At 48.4% G+C, this 20,328-nt stretch overlaps 9 protein-coding genes across 9 annotated transcripts; 7 read left to right on the top strand and 2 right to left on the bottom strand.

Moving 5' to 3' along the window:
- Window positions 1-270: 270 nt before the first annotated feature.
- Window positions 271-1,677, top strand: N7520_007218 (deoxycytidine monophosphate deaminase; the record flags this gene model as incomplete). The annotated part of the gene is made up of 7 exons (XM_057141152.1): window positions 271-292; window positions 346-691; window positions 750-1,111; window positions 1,165-1,297; window positions 1,360-1,447; window positions 1,503-1,553; window positions 1,621-1,677. 7 exons carry the CDS (start codon window positions 271-273, stop codon window positions 1,675-1,677), a joined length of 1,059 nt encoding a protein of 352 aa, XP_056995158.1.
- A 407-nt stretch (window positions 1,678-2,084) lies between these two features.
- N7520_007217 (imidazoleglycerol-phosphate synthase) lies at window positions 2,085-3,865 on the top strand (the record flags this gene model as incomplete). The annotated part of the gene is made up of 3 exons (XM_057141151.1): window positions 2,085-2,207; window positions 2,276-3,715; window positions 3,776-3,865. The coding sequence occupies 3 exons, from the start codon at window positions 2,085-2,087 to the stop codon at window positions 3,863-3,865; spliced, it is 1,653 nt and encodes a 550-aa protein (XP_056995157.1).
- An 867-nt stretch (window positions 3,866-4,732) lies between these two features.
- On the top strand, window positions 4,733-6,753 carry N7520_007216 (cleavage polyadenylation factor subunit MPE1; the record flags this gene model as incomplete). The annotated part of the gene is made up of 4 exons (XM_057141150.1): window positions 4,733-4,904; window positions 4,956-5,253; window positions 5,316-5,416; window positions 5,477-6,753. The coding sequence occupies 4 exons, from the start codon at window positions 4,733-4,735 to the stop codon at window positions 6,751-6,753; spliced, it is 1,848 nt and encodes a 615-aa protein (XP_056995156.1).
- Window positions 6,754-7,403: 650 nt separating this feature from the next.
- On the top strand, window positions 7,404-8,320 carry N7520_007215 (ornithine decarboxylase antizyme; the record flags this gene model as incomplete). Its single annotated transcript, XM_057141149.1, has 2 exons — window positions 7,404-8,026; window positions 8,104-8,320. The coding sequence occupies 2 exons, from the start codon at window positions 7,404-7,406 to the stop codon at window positions 8,318-8,320; spliced, it is 840 nt and encodes a 279-aa protein (XP_056995155.1).
- A 367-nt stretch (window positions 8,321-8,687) lies between these two features.
- N7520_007214 (yippee/mis18 family protein) lies at window positions 8,688-9,365 on the top strand (the record flags this gene model as incomplete). Its single annotated transcript, XM_057141148.1, has 1 exon — window positions 8,688-9,365. The coding sequence occupies one exon, from the start codon at window positions 8,688-8,690 to the stop codon at window positions 9,363-9,365; it is 678 nt and encodes a 225-aa protein (XP_056995154.1).
- A 354-nt stretch (window positions 9,366-9,719) lies between these two features.
- Window positions 9,720-11,133, bottom strand: N7520_007213 (SHNi-TPR domain-containing protein; the record flags this gene model as incomplete). The annotated part of the gene is made up of 2 exons (XM_057141147.1): window positions 9,720-10,007; window positions 10,063-11,133. 2 exons carry the CDS (start codon window positions 11,131-11,133, stop codon window positions 9,720-9,722), a joined length of 1,359 nt encoding a protein of 452 aa, XP_056995153.1.
- Window positions 11,134-11,367: 234 nt separating this feature from the next.
- N7520_007212 (DNA polymerase epsilon noncatalytic subunit) lies at window positions 11,368-13,659 on the top strand (the record flags this gene model as incomplete). The annotated part of the gene is made up of 1 exon (XM_057141146.1): window positions 11,368-13,659. The coding sequence occupies one exon, from the start codon at window positions 11,368-11,370 to the stop codon at window positions 13,657-13,659; it is 2,292 nt and encodes a 763-aa protein (XP_056995152.1).
- Window positions 13,660-14,001: 342 nt separating this feature from the next.
- N7520_007211 (mediator of RNA polymerase II transcription subunit 14) lies at window positions 14,002-17,259 on the bottom strand (the record flags this gene model as incomplete). Its single annotated transcript, XM_057141145.1, has 2 exons — window positions 14,002-16,524; window positions 16,582-17,259. The coding sequence occupies 2 exons, from the start codon at window positions 17,257-17,259 to the stop codon at window positions 14,002-14,004; spliced, it is 3,201 nt and encodes a 1,066-aa protein (XP_056995151.1).
- An 822-nt stretch (window positions 17,260-18,081) lies between these two features.
- Window positions 18,082-19,874, top strand: atg22-1 (putative autophagy protein Atg22; the record flags this gene model as incomplete). The annotated part of the gene is made up of 2 exons (XM_057141144.1): window positions 18,082-18,235; window positions 18,301-19,874. 2 exons carry the CDS (start codon window positions 18,082-18,084, stop codon window positions 19,872-19,874), a joined length of 1,728 nt encoding a protein of 575 aa, XP_056995150.1.
- Between the last annotated feature and the right edge of the window lie 454 nt (window positions 19,875-20,328).

Raw genomic sequence — 20,328 nt, 5'->3', positions numbered from 1 at the left:
ATTTTACTCTCGGGGTTGTGTTGATAGGAGTATACGGTAGAGGGGAAAGTGGGGGTGGAAAGTAGGATAGAGCGGGGGTGACGTAATCGAAATGCCACGCGAACCATCCGAATTCCATTTTAGTGCGCGCGTGCCTGAAACGCGTGACCGCCCACTTCTTTTTACTTTTCTAGCCTGGAAGAAAAGAAGGGGAGAAAGGACCAAGAGATCAGCAAGGGAGGAGTCTCGCGGAAAAGAAAAGGAAAAAAAAGGCCTTTCTTATTTGCAGAAATGCTTATCGGCTTATGTGGAGGTCAGCACAACTCTAATATCACATCAACTAACGAGAGACTGACTATGATCAAGGAATATGTGCGGGCAAGCATGCAATTGCCGAGTACTTGATCCAAAAACAAGGGTTTCAGCTCTTGGAGCTAGCTAATCAACCTCGTCACCGCTTCACCGACGAGCCGGATGATGATTTGCGGCTCCAGGCGTCGGAAATCAAGAAGAATGGAGAACACCGAGCAGAATTTGTGTTTGACAGCGTCGATTCTCTCGTGGAATTCGTAACCAAAAGGTGGCAGGAGCGCTGGGTGACTACAGACATCACAGACGGCCTAACACTGGACCGCTTTCTCCTGCGGCCCTTTTTCCTCCTCGTGAGTGTGGATGCTCCGGTTAGTCTTCGCTGGAAACGATTCTCCGACAGGTTCGTGACATCCAATACATACCTCTGAAAGACCCTGCTGACTTCCCATGTGCCACAGATGCTGGCGAAGACAACTGGACCCGCCTGATCTCGAGAAATTTGTCCTGTGGAACGATCGTCACCTTTACCAAAAGGACATTGGGCGTGTCTACCTCACAGATCGGGCCCAGTTGCGCCTATTCAACTCATCTTCGTCTCTGGATGAGCTTCACCAATCACTCCAAACGCTGAATTTGGCAGATGAGCAACGACTGCGACCAAACTGGGACCAATATTTCATGCAATTAGCATCTCTTGCGGCACAGAGAAGCAATTGTATGAAACGACGAGTAGGTTGCGTTGTTGTTCGAGAGCGACGGGTCATTAGCACGGGCTATAACGGGACTCCTCGGCATCTCCCTAATTGCAATGAAGGTGGATGTACGGAGAAAGCAACGATGCTCTTGGAATTCTTTCACTAATCTTCTCCTTAGGCCCCCGGTGCAATCGCGGTGATGGCGGTGGAGTTGGGCTATCTGCCTGTCTATGCCTTCATGCCGAAGAAAATGCGCTGCTAGAAGCTGGCCGAGAGCGTATTCGAGAGGGGGCAATTCTCTACTGTGACACGTAAGTTGGACTGTGAACTGGTATCTCAGATATGATTATACACTAACCACTTCTGATCTCAGCTGCCCGTGCTTGACTTGTACCGTCAAAATTACCCAGGTCGGTATTTCAGAAGTTGTCTACTCACAGAGTTACAATATGGACAGAGACGTATGTATCGACACAAATAACTTCTACGGGACTTTCACTAAAAATTGTCATTCAGAGTGCTGCCATTCTTAAGGCTGCAGGTGTACGCCTAAGACAGTTTAGCCCGGTGAGTATTTTCAATTTTTTTACTCCTTTTCATCTTCCTGCTAATTTAAACCACTCGGAATGGGTAGCCGTCTAATGGGCTTATATATTTGCAAGGATCGAGCGAGCCAGTGACCTCTTCATGACAAAGATTTCTACACCTTGAGATAAAATATATATCACATCTTGGCAATGACCAGTGTGCATGGAACTAGATGCACGCCATGGTAGCTCGGTCAAATACATGGCGGCATTGTACCTGTGCCTAGGCCGTAAAAACACTTGGAGATATTTTATTTTTTAAAAATTCGGAAAATGCCTTAAAAGTAATGCACTGGAAAATTAAATAATTGAATAAGATAGAGATGAGACAAGAAAAAGCCATAATTTTTACTCCATTGTGCTTCCCCACGTCCGCATTCGGTATCAATGATTCTGCCTGGCAGAAAAAAAGAATGAATGACTCATCGGGTTAAGTTTGGAGGGGCTCGATGGAGCCGTTTCCCTGTGTCAAAGGTGGCCAGCTTTTTGCAATCTGCCACAAATATTCATCATGCCAACCGTTCACCTTTTGGACTACGTTGCGGGCAACATCCGCTCTCTGGTCAATGCGATCAATCAAGTCGGGTACGAAGTGGAATGGATCAAGACCCCCGAGGATGTGAAGAATGCGGATGTGCGTCAATAGCTGAACCTTTTCGACGGTCAACCTGTGTATACCTTGCTAATTGTTGTACTTTGCAGAGATTGATCCTCCCTGGAGTTGGTCACTTTGGCCATTGTCTCTCGCAACTCGACAAAGGCGGCTTTCTAGGTCCAATCCGGGAACACATTGACGCGGGCAAGCCGTTCATGGGTATTTGCGTCGGTCTGCAGGCCCTTTTCCAAGGTTCCGAGGAAGATCCCAACGTCCCAGGACTGGGTGTGATTCCCATTCGCATTCGAAAATTCGATGATTCGACCAAGAGCGTGCCGCACATCGGGTGGAACTCGGCATTGAACACCGGAGCCGCGTCGAATGAGCAAAGCTTCTACGGACTGAGACCATCAAGCAAGTACTATTATGTACACTCCTATGCTGCACTCTATGAGGCTGGTGTCCTTGAAAAAGATGGCTGGTCCGTCGCCACAGCCACCTATGGCGAGCAGGAGTTCATCGGTGCAATCAGCCGAGACAATATCTTTGGTGCACAGTTCCACCCCGAAAAGAGCGGCGTGGCAGGATTACGGGCCATTCGGGCTTTTCTGACCGGTGATCAATTCCAGTCACTCCCCCAAGAGTTGGCTGTGAGCAAAGCAGATGGATTGACTCGTCGCGTTATTGCTTGCCTCGATGTGCGGACGAATGATTCCGGTGATCTTGTCGTCACCAAAGGGGACCAATATGATGTGCGCGAAAAGAGTGGAACAGATGCCGGCGGCCAGGTTCGAAACCTGGGCAAGCCCGTTGATATGGCCAAGAAGTATTATGAACAAGGGGCGGATGAAGTGACATTCTTGAACATTACTTCCTTCCGGAACTGCCCACTTGTGGACACACCTATGCTCGAGATCCTACGTCGAACATCCGAAACCGTGTTCGTGCCTTTGACCATCGGTGGTGGTATCAAAGACACCGTTGATACCGACGGGACTCACGTCCCCGCCCTGGACGTAGCGACAATGTATTTCAAGTCCGGCGCAGACAAGGTTAGCATTGGCTCAGATGCTGTCTTTGCCGCAGAAGACTACTATCTAGCTGGTAAGAAGTTGAGTGGTCTTACTGCGATTGAGACTATCTCTCAGGCTTATGGAAAGCAAGCTGTGGTGGTGAGCGTGGACCCCAAGCGTGTCTATGTGAACCGACCCGAGGACACCAACCACCACACTCTCAAAACTGCATCCCCTAATGCTGCTGGGCAAAGCTATTGCTGGTACCAGTGCACTGTCAAAGGAGGTCGGGAAACTCGCGACATTGATGTGCGACAACTCGTGCAGGCCGTTGAGGCAATGGGAGCGGGAGAAATCCTGCTGAACTGTATTGACAAGGACGGGAGCAACAGTGGATTTGACTTGGAGCTGATCAATGATGTCAAAGCTGCGATCAAAATCCCAGTGATCGCTTCCAGTGGTGCAGGAAATCCTGGTCATTTTGCAGAGGTCTTCAGCAAGACCACTACGGATGCCGCATTGGGAGCAGGCATGGTAAGATTAGATGCTGAAGCAACCAGATTGATAAAAAAACGACTGCTAACGCTCATGTAGTTCCACCGTGGGGAATATACCGTGAGTCAGGTCAAGAATTACCTGCAGGATGACGGATTCCTGGTACGGCAATTTGAATCTGAGCTCTAAAGTTGGCTTGGTACATAGATTTCGAATTCCTAAATATAGAACTGTCTAAAATCAATTCAAGAATCATCATCCTCATATCTAGTTTTATAAACTTGAGATTACCCCTTAACTAGCTATTCACAGGTAGAGTTCCTAATTCGGAAGGTGCCCCTCATGGATGACATAATCAGACAGGCGGTGGTTCAGGCGGTATCATCTGACTTTTTCCGCCGTTTGCCACCAACTTCAACCTTTCCACCTTTCCCTTCTTTCTCCCCCTCTTTTACGACCATCGTCTCTCCTCCACATACCCCCCCCCCGACTTAATCGACTCACGCGTCCCCCATCAATTACTGGATTGCTAGCAATAAACTAACACAGATCTGAACTGGCATGGGTTTGCCCTGAAATCGGAAACACTACGGGTTCTACGAGGTTCAGACAAATTGGTCTAACTTGAAGTGACGGGGGTGACTCTGTGAAGCAACAGCGACAGTTTTTTCCCGACAATTGTATTCATCAGTTCTTCATTTGTATACCAGTGTGGTTGCTTGCTCATCCACAGTCAAGAAGAAAAATTCTTACCCAATCCATCATTTCTCGCCCGATCGATAGGCCCAGTATTGATCCTGAATTTCACTGCGCTAAATATCCTTGCCTCCTGGTTCTCGGAACTTGTTCTCTTCTTCTTCTATCTTTTCTCTCCTGAGTCACAATCTGGTGCCAGTTGACATCAAATTCTCATCTGCTTCCCAAATTACTCCTGTTGCCCTTCCGTCCTGTATCCCTGTGGTTGTGCTGCTACCCTATAAGCTTGCGGTCTAATTTACCCGAGGGCCAAATTTCTCTCTTCTTTTCCGGTTGCACACACAAAGAGAGTTCAATACAATGTCATCGTCTGTTCATTTCAAATTCAAGTCCCAGAAAGAACCCTCACGGGTCACCTTCGATGGTACTGGTATTTCTGTCTTCGAGCTCAAGCGAGAAATCATCAGCCAGAGTAGATTGGGCGATGGGACTGACTTCGAGTTGTCCATTTACAACGAGGACACCAAAGAAGGTAGGTTACACGGTCTAGCTTTATCTCGCAACCATCTCTAACAGTCCTTAGCATACGATGACGATACCACCATTATCCCTCGATCCACCTCGGTCATCGCCCGTCGCTTGCCTGCAGCTCGCCCTGGGAAAGGCGGTGCAGCTCGTTATGTCTCCGGGAAAATGCCCGTGAATGCGAGGAACGCATCTCGGATCGAACCATCCATCGGTCGAGCCACGCCGGGGGCTGCCCAATCTGTCAACAACAATGTGTTGGAGCTCACCAATGCGCAAACAGAAGAGGAGAAGATCAACGCACTCTTCAACCTACAGGCGAGTCAATGGAAAGAACAGCAGCAAGAGATGGCCAAGTAAGCATATACTTTTCCGATTGAACACTCTCATAACCAAGGTACTGACTGACTCCTTCTAGTGCTACTCCGGTTCCCTTTGGCCGTGGCCGAGGAAAGCCGGTGAATGTCCCTGATCATCCACCACCCCCTGGGTACCTGTGCTATCGGTGCAGAGAGAAAGGTAGGTGTTTCTTTGCTGCCATTTTTTACAGTATCGATCATAACTAACATTTGATTTCAGGACACTGGATTCAAGCCTGTCCAACGAACAATGACCCCAAGTTTGACGGCAAATACCGGGTCAAGCGATCTACCGGTATCCCACGATCCCTTCAGACAAAGGTTGACAAACCAGAGTCCTTAGCACCTGATGGCTCCAGCGATGAATCGAGGAATACAGGGGTCATGGTAAATGCGGATGGTGATTTTGTTATTGCAAAGCCGGACAAGGCAGCTTGGGAACTGTACCAAGAGAAATTGAAAGCCTCTGCTGCGGCGGCAGCGGAAGCTGCGGCGGCGGAGGAAAGCAGAGTGTTGCAGTCCCGGGGTCTGGAATGCCCAATTGACAAGAGGATGTTCTTAGAACCAACAAAGACACCATGCTGTCACAGGACCTATTGCAATGACTGTATCTCAAATGCCTTGATTGAAAGTGACTTTGTCTGCCCCGGTTGCGCTACCGAAGGAGTCTTGCTTGATAATCTCACTCCGGACGACGAAGCTGTTTCCAAAAGCAAAGCTTATGAAGCGGAACGAGCGGAGGCGAAGAAGGAGAAAGAGAAGCAATTGACGGTTCCAGATGACACTACCAATGATGCTTCCGAGCACGCCTCTATTAGAGAATCTGTGGCCAAGGAGCAGTCGCCGGCCCGGCAAGAGGCGAATTCCATGTCCATTGAATCGAAGAAGCGACCGGCCGAAGGTGATCCCGTCGAAGGATCAGACAGCAACGCGGCAAAGAAGCAAAAAGGAGAAGACCAATCTAACCCGCCACACACCAATCCCAACCCCAACTCCAACACCGATACTCAAGAGGCTCCAAAAGAAGCCTCAAACGGCCCTCAGGCGCCCATGAATCCACAAATACCCTTTAATGGATTCGGCACAATGCCCCCTTTTGCAGATCCTAGTTATAGCAACGATGGAATGGGTTTCATGAATCCAATGGCCATGCCCAATATCTTCCCTAACGGCATGGGCCCTGGATGGAATCCAATGAATATGCCCTTTAATCCTCTCCAGGCTGGTATGTTTGGTGATCAGTCTAATGGATTTTCCAACATGTTCAATGGTGACCCATCTATGTCCATGTTTCCAATGGCTCAAATCGCTGCATCTATGCAGAACCCGGGATTCCAAGGTCCAGGGGCGAACGGCTTTTCCAACCAGCAGCGGACCGCTTTCAGTGGTCCCTATTCGCGTGAGGAGGACTCGCCATACTTTCGACAGCCTGTCAACCCTCAACGTCATCAGGCAAGGAATCGTCGAGTGCGACCAAGCGACTATCGAGAACTATGATCACAGTCCCATTCGTGGCGTTATGGTATTCAGGTGGGTATAGTCATTTAGAGCGGCTTTTGTGTTTTTCTCTTGAATCATTTTCTAGGTTTTTTTCTTTGCATGTGAGCTCTTCTGGTGATATAAGCAATTCTTTTCTTCTGGGAGGACCTCTTTTTTCTCTCTTTGTTTTCTTCCTTGTCCTCCTCCCCTTCAAGTGTAAATCTAGTCAAGTTCAACCCAGAGCAAATTCTCTTCCTTAGTATTTTCCATTTTTCTGCAATTATGTTCTTAAGTCCTTCATGGTAGCAGCGATGGCTAGGATAGTGAAGTAGTGAGTTAGCGAATTACAGATGAGTCTACATATTATATTCCATCTAGCATTGATCAGTATACGTAGAATACAATATAAAGTATTACGGAGTACATATCTGTATATTCATTTCCACTAAAACTTCGGATTTGGAATTTGGAATTTGGAATTGTGGTGTACTAGTCTTGAATCAGATCAAGTCAGGTGACTGCACCACTCCAGAAAATCCCCGCCCCAGATTTCCACACCGTAAGCCATCAATCATTCTTCTTTAGTTCACTTCGAACCCTATGTTCAATCCCCCATCCTACTTCTACTCATCACCATTTTATCAAAATCATTGAGACAGAATTACAAAATGGCAAAATTCATGAATAATCATAGTAGTAGTTGCGGCCAGGTGACTGGGCTTCTTGATCAAGAGTCCACTGTCCTGGCTAGCTGCTACTCTGTTGAATCATCCACTAAGGTTGATGGCTTCCACTACTGCAGTACCCTGGGCGCCGGTATGTTATCTCCTCATGATCACCCCAGTCTTTATGTCACATTCTCACTCCCTGAGCAGGAGCACAGTGGTATCCCTGAGGTCCCCTCAGGGTCTAAATCATTCATGCGAAGTCCTCCCCTCGACCGTCCCGCCAGCATAGAACGAAGCTGGCCTGGGAACAACTGGCCCGAGTACAAAGGGGAGGCAACACATACCATTCAGGAAGAGTGTGAGAGGCTCTTCTGTGACAAACTGTTCACGACATTCCTTGGTGAGGAGAATGGCATGACACAGGAGTCACTAGGAATGGGTGTGTTCCAAAATATCCAGGCACATCATATGGGACCTATGCATGATCGAATCCGCCGATGGATTGAAGTGTGGGATTACAGCAGCGATGCTATTTACCGTGGATTTGTGGCAGACATGGATGGAGAACGAACACTATTTGTCTTCCTCGAAGACGGAACACTTGGTCATGGCTTGAAGTCTGGGTAAGGATCTCTCACCAGCACCGTCATTGCTAGCTTCGCTCCTTTGAAACGCATGCTAATTTAATTTTTTGATTCAGACTGATAGCTCTATTTGAACTGGCTGGAATCGATGCCTTTGACTGTTCTCAAATTGTTGCCTGTGTCAAGCGCTCACAGCAGACAAACGAAATGGAGCTTGTCCGGAGTCTTGGATGGTGTGGATTCAGTCTGACCACTTTAGGGCCATGGGTCAGAGGTGGTGATGCGGGTCCGGCCCTCAGCAACAAGTGGCTCTTCCTGGTTGCTGAAACCTAGTTGAACTATCAACAAAGTTACGAATTTCTGGCCTTTTTTGGGGATATAACTTCCTATTTATTCCAACAGTCCTTAACTATTTGTGTTGGCTGCAAATTTCTTCTGCTTAATGATTCAGCAGTTATTTAGGAGTTTCCTTTCTAACATATTTTTTCATGACCAACAATGATTACTTAATATCGATTATCGATCTCTGGTTCATAGGTTCAGCCCAGTATACACGTGACCACCCGGTTGGAGGTCAACCGTGCGAGCAGTTAATAGTAAAAGTAGATTCTCCCCATCCCTAGCTTCTATGATATTATGCTAACTTCCTAGAGTTCCCATTGTGAACCAGAAAACCAGCATTTCGTTTTCCCAAGGAATAATGTCGAAAGAGAAAAGCAAGTCTTTGACCTTCCCTCGTTTCCTCCTCCCTTCGTTTCCAAGCAAACAAGATGTGGGGTTCTCCCCAATCTCCGACCCCACTGCCAAGTATCTGGACGGCCATGTCTCCTACCTTCAGTGTACAGGCTGTGCAGCACAGCTCTGTTTGACATTCCAAATCATCAGTAAAGGCTTTACAGGTCGTCATGGTCGTGCCTATCTTGTTTCTGCCGAGTCAGCCGCTGCAGTGTCAATCAGTGCATCCTCATCGCCGACGGCTTCCCTTCCTAATACCATTTTGCACCATCCAGTTCCACGCCAGCTAGTGACAGGGGTACACACAGTCAGCGATGTCAGCTGTGCATTCTGTGGAAGCGTGTTGGGCTGGAAGTACGTTGCAGCGGAGGAGGAATCGCAGCGCTACAAAGTGGGCAAGTTTATTCTGGAGACCAAGCGGATTACTACGTCATCATGTTGGGAGTCCCCACCAAATGTGAATCTAGCCACCGCGAACCGTCAAGAAATTGGGAATGACACATCACTTTTGGAGCCCGAGTTCGATAGTCAAGATGAGGATGAATGTGAGGACTTATTTGCAGGCATTTGGAGTCCAGGTCTAGCTATTCGGCGCAGAGGCCGTAAAAGTGAAAGACGGCCTGCAATGTTCGCTCTGTCCTAGGGCATAGGAGAAAGATAATATCGGGGGATATATGGCTGATTTCTTCTATCGGTTCTTTTTATTTCTTTTTTTTCTTGAGTGTGAGGGTTATTCCCTGGTTGGTCGTATGATAGATATCCATCCTTTGATAGCCTAATTATGTAACTACCAATGTTCTGTTCATCATGACTTCTTTTCTGGCAAAAGCTAGGCATATGATGCATTACTTTTTAAACCCCCAATCCCTGTTCGATGTATGAAATTTTGTGCCCAGAATGTGTAATAAGGGAAGGGAACCTGTCGAGATGTAAATAAATGCACCGGTATTCCCGGATCTTCTTTTAAAAAAGAAAAATCTGAAACTAATACAAATTCTCATGAAGCCGAGGAATAATCATCCACGCGTGTTCGTTTTGAGTCGCTCTCGGATGGATCATCTTCAGCTGAGCGTTTGGATGCTGTAGAACGTGAAGCTCCTCCAGTTGCGGGTTTACGACGAACTAGCGAGGAAAGATCGGTTGCTTCCTTACTGGCAGAATCCAGTCGAGCCTTCTGGTCAGTGGCGGACTGACCGACAATTTGGCCTAGAATACCCTTCAGAAAAGCCTCATTCTCCTTATCCCCTTGACCAACAGAGTCAGGAGAGCGTTGTAGATCGATCAGCTGTAAGGTGTGAGCAAGTTATGTGTATACGATAGTACCAACAAGATTGACTTACTCGTTGTTCCATATCCGCAATGATTTCTTTGACATTTGCGATTTTCCTCTTTGAGGCAGTCACTTTGTCTTCATCCATGTCCTTGTCGGTCTCTAGTTTCTTCTCCTCATGAGCCATTCGGACCCGACAACTCTCAATGGCGTGCTCCATCTGGACTGCAGCCTCCTTTCGCATTTCTTCATCCACATTCTTCTCTTTCTTCCCCTTCTCCTCAACTTCATCCTCGCGCGGAACCGATGCAAACTCGAGAGCAAGGGAGAGTTTGAAGTGGCACTCGGCAACCGAAGGATCTTCAAACGGAAATAAGGAATTTCTCAAATCGAGCGCGGTTCGTAGATCAGTTACCGCATCACTGAACCTCTCAGCTTCCAGGGAAATTTCGGCCTGGAGGTCGTAGGTGTCGGCCAGTCGTTCTTTAATATGTTTCACTTCTGTCGATAGCTGGGTTGATTTGCCATTGCTTTCCTCTGCGATCTCAAGTTTTTTCAGGTAGAGGATACGCGCCAGATCCAGAACCTCAAAAGCATTGGCAAAGTCATCATCTTCTTCTTCATCTTCGGCTTCGCCATCCTCCTCTTCCTCCTCGTCTGAATCGACAAAATTCTCATCGCCCGAAAACTGGAACAAGGACTTCGACTGAGGAGCTTCAGATTGGACGTTCTCACTTGGAGCAGACAGAGGATTTTTGGTCATGGCACTTGAAATGGCATCCTGGACCAGATTCTTCCCGGTACCAGACGATTTGGCAGAACCAGTATCTGCTGAAAGGGCTTTGTTGTATTGGGCTTGAGGCTGCTCTCCGGCGACCTTGGATCCCAGCACGTCACTCTTGCTCACGGCAACGTTGTAAAGTGACTTTCCGTAGGCATAAAGTAAATTCGCATTCTCCGGCGAGAGTTCACCATTCAATTCAGCTTGTAGTTCGGTTGCTTGTGAATAGAGTTCCGAAGCGGTGTTATGGTCTTTGATCGCATCCTTAGCGGCAGCTTGTGTGATAAGATCTTCCAGCTGCGTTCGCTTGTCCTGAGCAGCCTCAGTCTCGACAGGATGGTTTGATTGCATGTTATCCATTGTGTTGATGGAAGATATTGAGTTGGGAGAAGGGACGGGTGAGAAGCAAAGAGAAAAGTGAAGGCGATAAGCGATAACGGATAAGCTTCGCGCTCGCGCTCGCGTCACGCGTTTTTACTTTCGCTTCAGGTGAGAGCGTCGCATCAACTCCAGAGTCCAAGCTTCATACTTCATACTTCTTATCCCAACTCAAAGAGATTTGTTGGGATCGTGCCTGTCTCATTCAATCTCATCATGGATCCGACGTCTACTCTGCGACATTCAGATCGCTTCAAAATGGGAGCGACCGATCCAATTCCTTCCTCCTCGCCTGCATTCGGGACCCCAGCACGACCATTTCGAATGCAAAAGACACATGCTCCACCAACCAAGACGTCTATATTACCTATTCTGCTCCCTCCTTCGACACTCCGACCAGTGGCTTTCCGAACATTTACTCGCAAGCACAACCTAACTATCTCATCATCGGCCCTGCAAACTCTAGCTGTATTTGTAGGGAAGAATTGTGGCTCAGGATGGCGAGAGGAAGGACTCGCAGAGAGGGTTCTAGATGAGGTCGCTAAATCCTGGAAAAGAGCCGGTGGCAGCGTAATTATGGAAGAAGGTAAAGGTGCATCTCTGAAGACGATCATGCAGACACTTGAGGGGAGTATGAGTGGTGGAAGAGTTGTCACCGGAAAAGCCAACCCCCAGGATGGATCTGCAAGGCCATTGAATGGTGGCATGGATGCTGGGCGCACTGAATCCAACACCGAAGGAACCAGACCAGGCGATCCGGACGAGGATGACTCCAAACTGTCACTACATCCACGTCACTGGTGCAAGACCATTGATGCTTTCGACCTTCCCCGATTGACATACAATGTCGACAAGAAATATTTCGAGGCAATCAAGTCCAAAGCTACGCTCTTTCCATCCCCTTCACACAAGACTGCTCTTTTCAGGGATCGCTACAATTTGGTTTACCAGCGCTTGCTCCGGAATGAGACCTTCCAAAGTTCATTGGGGGTTATAGGCGTCCCTTCCCTGCAGCGATCATCGTCGAACCTGGCAACTCAACAGTCGTACAAGTTAACCCCAATTGCGAACCTCCTAGGCCGAAGTGGCAGCTCCCATCTGTTGCTAGGCCTTCTATCTACTTCACCCACGGGTGATTTGACTTTGGTAGATCTAACAGGAAGTGTGGCCTTGGATCTGAGCCATGCACGCATGATTCCAGAGGATGGTGCATGGTTTGCCCCGGGCATGATCGTGCTTGTGGATGGGATCTACGAAGAAGAAGAAATGGTGCAGGGATCTGTATTGGGAGGAAATTCTGGCGTTGGAGGTACCATTGGAGGTCACTTCGTTGGAGTTTCCATCTGCGGCCCTCCTTGTGAACGAAGAGATATCTCGCTAGGGACAAGCAGCCGCCAAGGAAGTGGCGAGCTGAGCTCTAGCGGTGGATTTGGGTGGGTCGATTTCCTAGGAATCGGGAGTGAACGTGCACAAGGAGCACGAATGAGGAGGATCCAAGAGAAATGTCTGCGGGGCGAACCGGAGGCGATGGAGGCACCGCCTCGGCTCAAAATGGCGGTGATGAGCGAGGTCAATCTCGACAATATGAGGGCTCTGGATGCCCTCCGGAAAGTTCTCAGCACCTACAATGACCTTGCCCTCGCAGATCGTCCCCAGACTTTTATTTTGATCGGCAATTTTGTGCAGAAAGCGATTATCAACGGAGGTGGCCGAGCTGGGAGTATCGAATACAAAGAGCATTTTGACTCTCTCGCCGTCGTTTTATCCGAATTTCCTGCATTGTTGCAGCATTCCACCTTTGTCTTCGTCCCTGGTGACAATGATCCATGGGCATCCGCATTTTCTACCGGAGCTGCGTCAACCATACCACGCCAGCCTATACCCGAGCTGTTTACTTCTCGGATCAAACGTGCCTTTGCAACGGCAAATTCAGAACTTGATCGCTCCCAGTCCTTAGAGCCAATGGGCGAGGCGTTGTGGACTTCAAACCCGGCGCGCCTCTCCTGGTTTGGGCCTGTGCATGACATTGCTATCTTTCGTGATGATATCTCGAGTAGATTGAGGCGTACGGCGATCAATGTACCGGCCGGCAATGACGGAGATGATGCTACCATGCACGAGGTGCTGGACAGTGCAACCAATGCCGCGGTATCACTAGCGCCAGAACCGACCGACCAAGTCAATGGAGCCAGATCTGACACTGTAGCAACCGCCGCATCGGCAGCTCGTAAGCTTGTGAAAACCATTCTAGATCAAGGGACAATTTCACCGTTCCCACTGCCCATTCGGCCCGTTCTGTGGGACCATGCGTCTGCTGTGCAGCTATATCCATTACCCACTGCCCTCATTCTGGCAGACTCGGAGGCCGCCCCATTCTGCATGACCTACGAAGGATGTCATGTTATGAACCCTGGACGGCTCTTACCTGATGGAGCTGTGCCGACCGTGCGGTGGATCGAATATGATGTGATACGAAGCCGCGGAAAGGTGAAGGAGGAACGGTATTGATCTTGAGTAATATATACGTTTCTCCGCTTCTCGAAGGAAGCAAGGCTATTTGATGTGGGATTATGGGTACATCCTTACGTATTTACGAGTCCGGTTGCTCCTGAATGCTATGAATCCGACACTATAGAAACCAATTCTAGAGCATACTACATATATGTGCTTTAAATGTACCGAGAATAGGCCTATATATGTGACGGTATATGTATAAAAAGTTGAGGGCATAAGATAGACATTTCACACTGAAAATCTAGGAATACATTCCAGGAGACAGCCGTGTCTCTTTGGCAGATCAAGAAAATAGAGACATCGTTCAGACCAAAGGAGGTCTCCCCGCAGGCAGGATCAGTCAATTGTAATGATATCGGTGTTGCCTAGGATGTCCGTTTTTTGAGGCGAGGGGTTCGCTAGCTTGGCAGCGTTAATAATGGAGCCTGTTCGTGAATGCTGTTCGCCTTGCTTTGTGGTGTTTTGAACACTGGGCTCAGGAGGACACGCGCCAAGGCATGAATGGAGCTCAGAAAGGAGATGGCCAATTTTTTCAAGGGATGAAATAGCACCATCACCGAGTCCTTGCCAGCCGTCGCCTTTTGAGTTATAGATTTTGTCCTTAACCGTGCCTGTAGAATGGCTGCTTTGGTTTGATCGATTAAAGTCTTCAATTAACCAGACCATACGACCCTGCCGGGGGCGTGCAGATAAGCGGAATCGATAGTTTAACCGAGGGTAATGGAATTGGAAGACCATCGGACTGCGTGCGGTAACATGTACGACTGAAGATTCAGTTGGTGCTGTCTTAGTGATTTGATCCAAACACTGCAAGAGTGGGAGAGTATCGGACATGTACCCAAGGATGGAGTCCACGCCTGTCTCCGAGAAACGATGATTTAAGGCCACGGTAAGTGGTTCCTGGATACGACGATGAGGGCTGGGGCTGTCAAAGCCAACCTTCAGATGCAGTCGGAATAAAGGATCGGCATTAGACAGACCATGGTGACCGCCAATGTAATCGGAAAGAGAGTGACCCGAAACATCTATGTCGAACCGAGCGGCAAACTTCTGGCTGGGTCCATACAAAAATGTAACTTGAGAAAGAGATAATGACCGGGGCTCCATTCCCCGTTGTAGCAAAGATTGGATGATTGAGAGAACGCAGTCAAGCCGTTGCAAGCGTTCGAAGAGGCTAATCATGATAGAAGTTCCAGCTGGGACAAGTAATCGGAGTGCGAATCCACAACCTTTGTCTTGAATGATAAGCGAGGGATCCGCCTTGGATATCAATGATAGAAGAGACTTGACACGGTATCGGAGACTACCATAGGCCACAAGAACAGCCGACTGATTTTGACGGTCAACTCCGTGGAAGGATAGACGAACTGTATCCTGCAAGTAGGAACCATGATCTATCCAGGCAGGCAATGCTATTCGAAGAGCGGTATGAAGTGTGCCTGGCTTGTAGCGAAATATTATGTCCGGTACATGGAGATCTGCATCTAACTGTAACTCCGCCAGTGAAGGATACAGATGAGGTTCGGGCATTTCTGCCAAAAATCGGGCGTTAGAGTAGATTGCCAACATGCCTGTCAGTGCATGCAGTAGTTCTGCACAGGCGAGATGGTCAAATCGTCGCCGTTTGCACAACAGAAAAGTGCTGATAAGATGGGCGGGCGAGGTGTTGTTAGACTCAGCAGACGGAAGTTGAACCAACCACCAGCTATCGCCATCCATACTACTCGTGGCAGCAACAACCCAACGACGATCCCAAAAGGGATGAGTGAAAAAGACCGAGCGCATGGTGTTGGAAGGAAACAGGCGACGGATATCAAGCCCCAGGCTTCTTTGGCCAACACTCTCTAAACCGAGGGCTTTGGTTCCCAGTTCAATTTCCTCGATCGCAGTAGCACATCGCAAACGTGCAACGCGAGACAGAAGCTCTTCAATTGCCGGTTTATTTGAGATTCGCTCCGGTTCAGAGCGTTCTGATGTCATTGGTGCACCCGACAGAGTGATCGCCCCCGATAGGGGTTCAACTGAAACTCGAAGAGAACGAGATGATGTTAGTTGTGCGATAAGGAAGCAGTCACCCGGTTCTGTAGAAGATAACTGGGCACGTAGTGAAAGCACATGATTAGAGAAAAGAAGGCTTTTGTTGAGAGTTGCGTAAGCGGTGGAAAGTATATGGGATGTGTGCAAAGCGATAACGCTTCGCAAAAGGCGCTCCATGGAAAGGTCGTTGGAATCAAATTGCACGGCATCACTGTTTGCTTGCTGACCGTCCCGCATCCAGCGAAGACCGATTCGAGGGACTTTGTTGCTAGTATCATTCACGCCATTGTTCTGCAGGCCTCTTTGGACGCCAATCTCTAGCCAGCTCTTCGGCCCTGCCCTTGCTGGCCAATACTGGACAACCAGTGTCCGATGAAGGAGTTCAATGCGCAATGCATCTGACCATAGACCCCGGGTAAGGTCTGCAGCCTGTTTAAAGAGTGTGTTGATTTTGTTGGTCAAGACCAAACCATGAAGAAAATCAAAACATCCCATTAGTCCATCAGTATGCAGTATTTCGTTGACCTTAGCATCGAGCTGGTCGAAAATTCTCCCTTTTGGAATAGGGGATGATGGTAAGAAGAGGAAACGGATGTCAACGAAGAAGAATTGGGAAGTGTTCGTCTCTTCCGCAACTGAAAGATCAAGTTCAAACTCCCCAGTTACGGTGAATGTAGCGCGACCGTCATGGACACGATAATTTCGCAATGGAGGCGGCACTTGATCGTGTAACGCCAGCCGCACGCTGATGATGCGATTGATTTTGTGTAATTTTTTCAGTGTTGTTCTTGCGTTCAAGGGCTTGGGGGGTTTGTAGCCAAGCTAGAGATAACAAAATTAGAAACACGCCATCGACTTGAACAAGACACCCGAACTCACATCTGGAAGAGCTATTACCCGGCCCTTGGAGAGGACCTCTAAAGCAGTCTTAAGATCTGGATTGGCTACCTGCGCTCGAACGAGATCCCGTTTCATCTCACCCACATATTGGACCGCGGAGGTATATGCTTGATGTCGCGTGCGAATGAATCCCTGGATGTCAATAAGCCGGCTAACATCTGCAGCCTGGCGACTCCACTGAGAGAGAACCAGGAGCTTGATAAATTCGGCCCTTTTGGCGTGTGCAAAATCTAAGATCCGCACTTTCTTGTTGACATTTTCCACGGACTGGGTCCCCAGAGATTTTCCATTCGCAGCTGGAAGAGCTGATGTTTCGGAGGAAACTGAGACTGTAGCCAATTCTGTCACTAACTCAGAGAGATCAATCCAACATTGTTGCGCTGCTCGATTCACAAGTGTACCGAACGGGAAAAACCCTTGTGTGATATGAGTTAGCTCAAACGGTGTAGTCACGAAGCTTTCTGCTGATATTTTTGAAGTTTGGCTCGATGCGGCGACATCTCTCCCCATGCCATTCATATGGACCGGTCCATTGGTAGAAGCAGGGAGCTGGTAGGATTTGTTGTCGTGGCTCGCCGCGCCATTCGTCGCCTCATTAAGGCCGGACTGTCGTAAAGATCCATCAACACCGGGAAAATCCATGATGACGCCGGGCATGTCTGAATAAATCGAGCTGCCAGGGTGGTATTATTCCACGATGATGCCTTCCCCTCCTGGACTCTCTGCACGATACCGAACAAGCTAGCTAGTCTAGCTGCTGCTCTGGGCGCAAATCAGCGGAAGCCGAAGTAGGAAGGGAAGCTGAAAATGGGGATCAGGTGAGAGAAAAATTCTCAACCTAGTGCCATGCGTATCATTGGCCGTGCAAAACAGTGACCTCGATCATAATCAAGGGAGCTGGGTACACGACCGACGCTCTAAATTTGGTCCTAGGATAAGCAGTCCAGAGGCTCGTCGAATATCAAAGAGGATAAATGGGCCCAAAAAAATGCTAGATTGTTTGTTGCTTCAATTGCGCCGAGTTCCTGCACGATATGATCGAGGACGATGGGGGGGCCCGTCTTGGGGGGAAATTCGGAGCGCGAGGGCGATTCAACAGATGAAAGGGTATGGCAAGGGTATAGCAGCTTTGAGCGCAAGGATATAGAACTCAGTGAAAAAATGAAGATCCTGAGATGTAGTAACGGTGGAAGGGAGAAAGAGGATCTGATGCCGAAAGGATAAAGGGCAGAGAAGGGAAAGCGCGCAATGCGCATTCACCGCCTTTGGTATGCCTGTTGATGCCTTGTTGCCTTGATGTCTGTGTAAGTAAGTTTTTCAGGTATTGACCGAGCCGGCCTACATTGTCTGGTGAGTGATATGTATAATTACCGGTATTATACAAATTTAGCTCCCAAGGGCCTATCTGCCCCATCTTAAGAAGCATGACCTCACCATCTTAACGTGATCTTGGTTATGATATATGAACCTCCCACAACAATGAGCCGCTATGAAGCAGAGGTGGAGGCAGAGGAAGCCAACGATCGGATTCCTCTTTACCCTGGTGATGATCCTCGACCGACCAGCAACAAGGAGCTGGCTGGCTGGTATTGTTATGGCTGGGCTGCAGAGGTGTTCACCGTATGTGCCATGGGTATGTAGTCGACCCCCTTTTTCGGTCTCTCTGTTGGTGACGCCCTTCGAACATTGACATTATAGGTTCCTTTCTACCTATTACTCTGGAACAGATGGCCCGGGATCGTGGCTTTCTTCTATCCGATAAGACAACCCCATGTAGCCCAACGTGGAAGCCTTCTCATCAGGTCAGCCATCGATCCGGCTTTGAAGTTCAAAAATCAAATACGAGTCAATGCATCGTTTTCCTCTTGGGCGCAGAGGTCAATACAGCCAGCTTTGCACTATATACTTTCTCCCTGAGTGTTTTAGTACAGGCGATCCTCATCATCTCCATGTCGGGCGCCGCAGATCATGGAAGCTATCGCAAGAAACTTCTGGTGATGTTTGCTTTCACGGGAGCTATCGCGACCATGTTGTTCCTCGCTGTTGCTCCTCGATTATATCTCCTAGGGGGGTTACTCGCGATTGTGGCCAATACTTGCTTCGGTGCGTCTTTTGTTCTACTAAATTCTTTCTTACCGGTCCTGGTCCGCCATCATCCTTTGATCATTGAGAAGAGCCAGCGGGCACGTCCTGGAGAGGATGCCCAACGAGGACTCGATGCATCTACTCCACTACTTCAATCTGTTGAGAATGATGGGGCTGGCGCTACTGGGGTGACATCCCTACAACTTGGGCTCTCTACCAAAATATCGTCCTTTGGAATTGGAATTGGTTATATTGGTGCTGTAACTTTGCAGATCATATCCATTGCTATCGTGGTGGTGACTCAGCAGACGACCTTTTCACTTCGCCTGGTCTTGTTCTGTATTGGGCTGTGGTGGTTTATATTCACTGTTCCAGCAACCATGTGGCTGCGCACTCGGCCTGGTCCCCCCTTGTTAAGCCATGGGAAACCTCTTCACTCATGGACGGCTTACATACATTACGCCTGGATGTCTCTTGGGAAGACGGCCATGCGTGCCAGACGGCTAAAGGATCTTCTTCTCTTCCTTGCTGCCTGGTTCCTACTTAGCGACGGCATCGCTACTGTCAGTGGAACAGCTGTACTGTTTGCGAAAACCGAACTTGATATGAAACCCGCGGCCTTGGGGCTCATTAACGTGATCGTCATGCTTGCCGGCATATTTGGCGCATTCTCTTGGAGCTATGTGTCGAGCTTACTGCGTCTTCGTGCATCGCATACCATTATCGCCTGTATTATTCTGTTCGAACTGATCCCCCTGTACGGAATTATTGGGTTCTTCCCGACAGTTCAGCGCTTAGGTATCGGCCTCCAACACCCGTGGGAAATGTATCCCCTAGGAGCCATTTACGGGCTCGTTATGGGTGGGCTCTCATCCTATTGCCGAAGCTTTTTCGCCGAACTAATCCCACCTGGGCATGAAGCGGCTTTTTATGCTCTCTATGCCATCACGGACAAGGGATCCAGTGTTTTCGGCCCCGCGATCGTCGGTGCTATCACTGATCGATATGGTGGGATTCGACCCGCTTTTGTCTTTCTAGCCATTCTGATATTTCTCCCTTTGCCGCTCATGCTACTAGTGGATGTTGAACGGGGAAAACGAGATGCACTTGAACTCGGTGCTGACCTTGATGGTTTGTCAGCAGCTCCGGGATATGGCACTATACCCACAATAGCTCGAGAAGAATGATTATATATAGAAACCAACTGAGGAAGTAATGTAGAGCAAGTACTGTAATCTTTGAAATGCTTTTTATTATCATTTCCTTCATCGTCATGAAGGGGGGTTTCGGTTTACTTTTCCTTCAAATTCTTTCCCCCCCCACCTTATTCACGTCCTCCATGCCACGTACACATGTATCCAATCTTAATGTATCTACAGAGTTCAGGAGACATATTTTCGGAACTTCAGTTAATATTACAGTATTTATCTTCGCCCCCCCTCTCCCCACAATTCCAATCTGTGGTACGGCATTCTGCCAAGCGACTAGAATGAAGATTTCTACTGGATAGTGTAACTTACGGTAGAATATCACGGAAGTTCAGATAGTGTGGCCTTTTGAAAGTACATATGTCAAAGGGTGCCATATGTAGAAAGCAAATATATTTATGTAGGTCATTTACTCTGTATATAACAGGGGTCA

This window comes from Penicillium odoratum (assembly GCF_028828045.1).
Source record: "Penicillium odoratum strain IBT 22623 chromosome Unknown utg000005l_segment0_segment0, whole genome shotgun sequence".
Taxonomy (NCBI): domain Eukaryota; kingdom Fungi; phylum Ascomycota; class Eurotiomycetes; order Eurotiales; family Aspergillaceae; genus Penicillium; species Penicillium odoratum.
The sequence above is the reverse complement of the archived record's forward strand: the minus strand, read 5'-3'. Positions and strand labels throughout refer to the sequence as shown.